This window comes from Megascapheus bottae, chromosome 13 (genome assembly GCF_031878675.1).
Source record: "Megascapheus bottae isolate mThoBot1 chromosome 13, mThoBot2.hap1, whole genome shotgun sequence".
Lineage (NCBI taxonomy): Eukaryota > Metazoa > Chordata > Mammalia > Rodentia > Geomyidae > Megascapheus > Megascapheus bottae.
This window is the reverse complement of record NC_143521.1, coordinates 57128421-57134026: the sequence shown is the minus strand read 5'-3', so window position 1 is coordinate 57134026 and position 5606 is coordinate 57128421. Positions and strand designations below refer to the sequence as shown.

The 5606-nt window shown below is 57.3% G+C and overlaps 1 protein-coding gene across 1 annotated transcript; it reads right to left on the bottom strand.

The window, feature by feature from the left end:
- Window positions 1-1396: 1396 nt before the first annotated feature.
- Window positions 1397-5357, bottom strand: Msx1 (msh homeobox 1). Its single transcript, XM_090344114.1, has 2 exons — window positions 4733-5357; window positions 1397-2592 (listed from the first exon to the last, which is right to left on the bottom strand). The coding sequence occupies exons 1-2, from the start codon at window positions 5184-5186 to the stop codon at window positions 2150-2152; spliced, it is 897 nt and encodes a 298-aa protein (XP_090200240.1). The 5' UTR covers window positions 5187-5357; the 3' UTR covers window positions 1397-2149.
- Between the last annotated feature and the right edge of the window lie 249 nt (window positions 5358-5606).

Genomic DNA, 5606 nt, shown 5'->3' with positions numbered 1-5606 from the left:
CCAAACAATCCAGACTGGAGGTTTCAAGGTCTGGGTACCCAGCAAGTATCTGGAGCCAAGGAGAGCCCATCCAGGCTGTGGACTCCAGCCCCACCTGGAGTCCTGGGATTAGAAAAAGAGGGGAACTCAAAACTTCTCTTTCATTCTGCACAAAAACATTCGCCCTTCTCCAAGTCCAAGACAAGGTACCAAGTCTGTAGGATTTTATCAAGTCCCGGGCTGCTAGTGTCCCTTCTTAATGGGTGGGGGAGAGAGCTTGCCCAGGGTCTCCTTTATGGAGTTCGGATGAGGAGGCTGCAGTTGAACAGAGGCTGGGGAGGGGGGGGGTCACCTAAATTTGGTATTTAAGGGGCAGGCCCAAAACAAAAGAGAGAGGCTCTGGGAATATAATTGGTTTGGTTTAATAAGGGGTCATTTTATCTTCTCTAGCCTTGCAAAATTCTTCCCAGGAGACTGAACCTGGAACTTTTTCAAATATACTTTCCTTGGAAGCCTGAACTTGACTGACTACATAAAAGCAAAACCATGTTTATGAGGACTGCGAGACAGCTCCCACCCGCAATGTACTGGCTAAAGTGAGAGTATGTGCCGGCTCTAAATTTTCTGTGAAGTTTGATATACTTCGTGTGTTGTAATCGGGATTGTGAAGAGAACGTGAAGGCCCTCATATTCTGGGAGTTCAAACAGAGTTCCCCTAAACTTCACCGTCACCAAACTAGGCACCTTGCCTGGTGGCTCCTGCTTTAATCCTAGCTACTTCGGAAGCTGAGATCTGAGAACAGAGAGGTTCAAAGCAAAGCCACACAAAGTCCATCAGAATCTTATGTACAATTGATCAGCAGAAGGTTGAAAGTAGGGGCTATAGCTCACCAACGTTGAATAAAAGAGCTAAAAGACAGTGCCCATGCTCTGAGTTCAAGCCCTATTATGGGCACTATGAAAGAAAAAAAAAAAAGAAAAAGAAAGAAACTGAGCAATACTTTTCTCCCCCACCTGGTCTCCTGTGGGAAAAACAGGTTTGTGGAGGTGGGAATTGGCTGGATTAGCTGTCTGCAGTCATCAAACCATTTGAGCAATTCACTTTGTTTTCATAGACAGGTTAAAAGCGGAGAAAAAAAGAAAAGAGTCAGTTACGGGTCGCCTGAGCAAGTGTCGATTTCAGCTTAAAGTGAATTGGAAAATTGAGCCTAATTATCGCAGGTAATTGCTTCAATTCTCCACTTGACTTTGCTAAGGTAGATCTGCCTGGTGTGTCCCCAAAGACAGCCCCTCTATGTCTGGAGACTTCTTGACACCTTTGAAAGTTGCTCCTGTAAAACGTTCCCCCAGCTGGAAAGCAATTGTATATGTGACAGCAAGAAGCGCTGCAAAAATAGAGGAGTGAATTGGGCAGAGATGGTTTTGTAGCTTAAAATTAATTTATTTAACAAATATAGCTATAATATAAACGATAATAAAATTTCAAATATACAGTATATTACATAGTACACACAGTCCCTTCCAAAAGGATGTTCGAAAGCCGCGAAAATGCACTGTTAAATAGAAACAGATTTTTTTTTTTACACATTTTTTTCTGGTCCTGGTAAGAGAAAAGTTCCTTCAAACCTACCTGTGCCTCGCATCTGTGTAGGCCCTGCCCCCCCTCCCCACACACACCCACGCGCGCAGTAAGCAAGGTTTGTGCTGCTGAGACTTTGTTTCCCAGTGCCTTGGGATTCTTCAGTCTTCTGGGTCTGGGACTGCGCATCTCCAAACGCATCCTGCATTAAGTTCTCCGTGCGTGGCCTCCTACTTGGCGCCTGTCACGCCAGGAAGCAGCTGTGCGCGACGTGTGTTCTCCAGTCAGTCACCTTCAGCCTCTAAGTTCTGACATCATAGCCTCTAGGGCTCGGTTTCCCCGTCTGTCACTGGCGGGTGTGCAGGCCAAGGTTCTAGAAGCATTCGAAGGGACTCTTCCAGCTACTTTTTGGAAGAGGATCAGCCTTGGGAGAGAGAATTCAGGAAGCAACCGGAAGCACAGGAGCTGGGGTTTAAAGAGAAAGGGCCAGACTGTGCTGGGCCGGGGGCCACGTCGGCGGGATGATCTCCTACTGGTAGAGAGGCGGGCTGGAGGCAGGCTGGCACCACGGCGGGGCGACTCTGGCCCTACTTATGTCAGATGGTACATGCTGTAGCCTACATGGGCCGTGTAGAGTCCCACGGGCGCCACGGGCAGCGCGGCGCGCTGGAAGGGGCCAGAGGCGCTGTAGAGCGAGGCGCCCGCGGCCGCGGCCACAGCAGCGGGGCCGCCCAGCGGGAAGGAGAGGCCGAAGGCCGCGGGTGGCAGCATGGGCTTGGCTGCCATCTTCAGCTTCTCCAGCTCTGCCTCCTGCAGTCTCTTGGCCTTGGCGCGGCGGTTCTGGAACCAGATCTTCACCTGCGTCTCGGTGAGGCTGAGCGAGCTGGAGAACTCGGCGCGCTCAGCGATGGATAGGTATTGCTTCTGGCGGAACTTGCGCTCGAGTGCCAGCAGCTGCGCCGTGGTGAAGGGGGTCCGCGGCTTACGGTTGGTCTTGTGCTTTCGCAGGGTGCAGGCCGGAGGGCTCAGCCGCCCTAAGGGGCCGAAAGAGGAAAAGGCAGGGAGGGGTTAGAGCTTGCTGGGAAGAAACCAGATCACAAAGGACAGACAATAAGGGAACTGCTATGTCAGCACTGATCTGTGCCACACTCCCGTGTTGGGCGCCATGGGAAACTCTTGAAAAATATTCTTTCCGCACGCCCACCACAACTCCACAGAGCAGACGTTTCTTATCTACTGAAATTTGCAAATCAGCTGAGATTCCTGAGCAAATCCAGGCTTGTTCTAGGGCAGCACACAGCTGGACAGCGCTGTGGCCGCTGCTGAAGGCCTCACTCTCAGGGAGAAAGTGGCTGCTAATGTTGGGGCTGAACCACCCAAACCGGCCTTGCTCTCGACCCAAGGGGTATGAGTTTTATGCAGTTGGCCAAACATTTGTGCTCAGCCAGTGCTCAGCGCTGGGGTGGGCTTCTTAGAGCCACAGAGGCATAGAATGGACCTTGGAATTTTGCATCCCCCCCCAACAACTGCCCGTTTCCTATAAGGTTCTATGGCAGTCAGGAAATTCGGGCAGAAGACATCTCAAAGGTCGCCCTGTGACCCGCTCTTAAATACATAAACTGCAAGGTGGGGTGATGAAGAAGGAAATTCCCCTTTTTAACTGGACAGTTGCTTGTTTCAGTTTTCCACCTCTCAGAAACCCCCACCCCTCCCCAAGTGTCAAACCTATTTAATGTAATTCATTTATTTATTTTTGCGGTGGGAGAGGCTATGCAATGAATGCTTCCTATACTTCGGGTTCTGCTTACTGACAATGTACCCAACTATTCTTGTCTTTTGGCTTGTAGGTGAACCTAGAGTAAGGGTAGGGAGCCAGTACCGGGCCCTGAGCTAGGGCAGGTCCAGGACAGAGGTCACTGGGTGCCACAACTCCCTGTTCCCATGATCCTAGCTGGATGAACCACCCAACAAATTATTCCCAAGTATCCATTGTTTTAGGGTCCGGGGGCTCAAGGCTCTCAATCAAATTCCTTCTCCGAGGGAAGAGGCTTCACCTTCAGAGCAGCTTTGGGTGTCACAGGAAATGGCTTGAAATCGAGGGTGTTTCAGCATGCGGGTTTTGCCCCACTGTGTTTCATTTTGTTTTAACAGGGGGAGGAGAAAGATATTTAGGACATGAGTGAAATAAAACCCCCTTCTTGCCCGATGGAGACCACTGTGAATCTGGGAAGCGGTTGGCCTCGGCTCGCTGTGGGCCAGGCCTCCCCAGGCGGAAATGTCAGTCTCCCCAGCTCTTGGACACCTTCTGCCCCGAGGCCCAGGGAGGGGCTGGCTTTCCAGAGACGTTTAATCCCCAGATAAAAATCACTGCTCAGCATCACGCCATTGAAATCGTGCGGCTATTATGCAGTGTAAAATAATCGAAGGAAACGAGGAAAACTTGGGAATTTCCCGTGCTCCTGAAATATCTGCGAGAGGGTTCGCTGGGCCGCAAGGCCTCGCAGTTTCCCCGGAACGGGAGGGTGACGTCTGGGGTCCTCGATCGGAGAGGCTGAAACGGGGGTGCGGTCCCCAATCTTGTTCCCTTGCTTCGACCCTGAGTTCCCCCCCTCTCCCCGCCTCAACCATCCATCTGCTGCCCTGGGCACCAAGTATCACCCTCAAACTTGAGGTGGGGCGGGAGCTTGGTAACCGCGTCTTAAAGGAGGTACTTTGCTCGGGGGGGGGGGGTGTCCGGCCGGAGAAAGTGAAACTGCGCGGCGCGGACGCCCGCGGCCTGGGACCCGCCGCGGCCTGGGACCCGCGGCCGGTGACCACGCGCCGAGAGGGGGGTCTAGGGTCAGGTTGAGGATGGACTGGAGCCCCGGGTACGCGCAGGGAAAGAGGGTGCCCAGGGTCGGCGTCCTGCCAGTGAGCTGCCCCCGCGCCACGGCGTGGGGATCCTGACCTGGGAATCCACCCGGCCTCGAAATCGCTCCCCAGGTGGCTTGGCCGGAGGCTCAAAAGCTGGCCTCGCCGCTCAAGCCACCGCCGAACAGCCCCCGGGTGCCCGGCTGCAGGTACGCGGACGCCGGAGACTGGCCGGCGCCAGCGCGCGGCCCGGAGCCCCGGGCCCCCACACCCCTCTCCCCGCCCCTCCGGCGCCTCCTCGCCGTGCGGGCTCGGGCTACTCACTGGCCGGGGGCGGGGAGAAGCGGGCGCTCTGCATCCACGGGGTCCTCTCGGGCTTCTCTGGGCTCTCCGCTTTGACCAGCGCATCTTCGGGCAGCTTCAGGAGTCCTCCCACCGAGAAATGGCCGAGCGGCCGCGGCGAGGAGGGCGCATCTGGGGCGCCCAGCGACCCGGGTCGGGCGCCCAGGGGCTGCGCGCCCTCGGAGGCCGCCAGGACGCTCTCCTTGGCCCCGGGCTTCCTGTGATCGGCCATGAGCGCCTCCACACTGAAGGGCAGCAGCGAGGGCGACACTTTGGGCTTGGCCCCCTCCTCATCTGCGCCCATGGCGGCCGCCGAGGCCGAGGCCGTGGCCGTGGCGGGGGCCGGGCCCGCGCCTCCCCCGGCCGGCTTGCCGAAGGCGGAGTCCTCCACTTTGACACCGAGCGGCAAAGAAGTCATATCAGCAGCCGGGGCCATGCAGAGCCGGGCCGCCCTCCAGCCGCAGCACAGGCCAGCCGCCGGGCATGGGGGTTCGGGCGGCCTGGGGGCTCGGCTGGCCTCGGGGACCACTCGGGGCCCCGGCCGGGCAGGTCCTCCCCCGCGCGAGCCTCCCGCCGCCGCCCCAGAAGGCCAGCTCCGGGACGCTAGGCCTGGCTCCCCGCCGCCGCCGCCGCCGCCGCCGCCGCCCGCAGGCCGAACTCCCGGGCGCAGTCGCCGGCTCCGGGTCCGGCCGCGGCTCCCCAGAGAACTTGCTAATAAGGCGAGGCCAGAGCGGTGGCGGCCAATCACCGCGCGAGGGGGCGGGCCCGGAGCGGTCCATTGGGCCGCGCTCCCGGGGACCAGCCTCGGGGCGCGCCGGGCCTCGGGGGGCGCCGCGCGGAGCCGGGCCTGGGGGGC

Coding starts and splice junctions, on each gene's coding strand:
- Msx1 (XM_090344114.1), bottom strand. CDS start 5,186: ATGGCCCCGGCTGCTGATATGACTTCTTTGCCGCTCGGTGTCAAAGTG. Junction 2,593..4,732: donor CTTCTCCCCGCCCCCGGCCA/GTGAGTAGCCCG, acceptor TCGGCCCCTTAG/GGCGGCTGAGCCCTCCGGCC.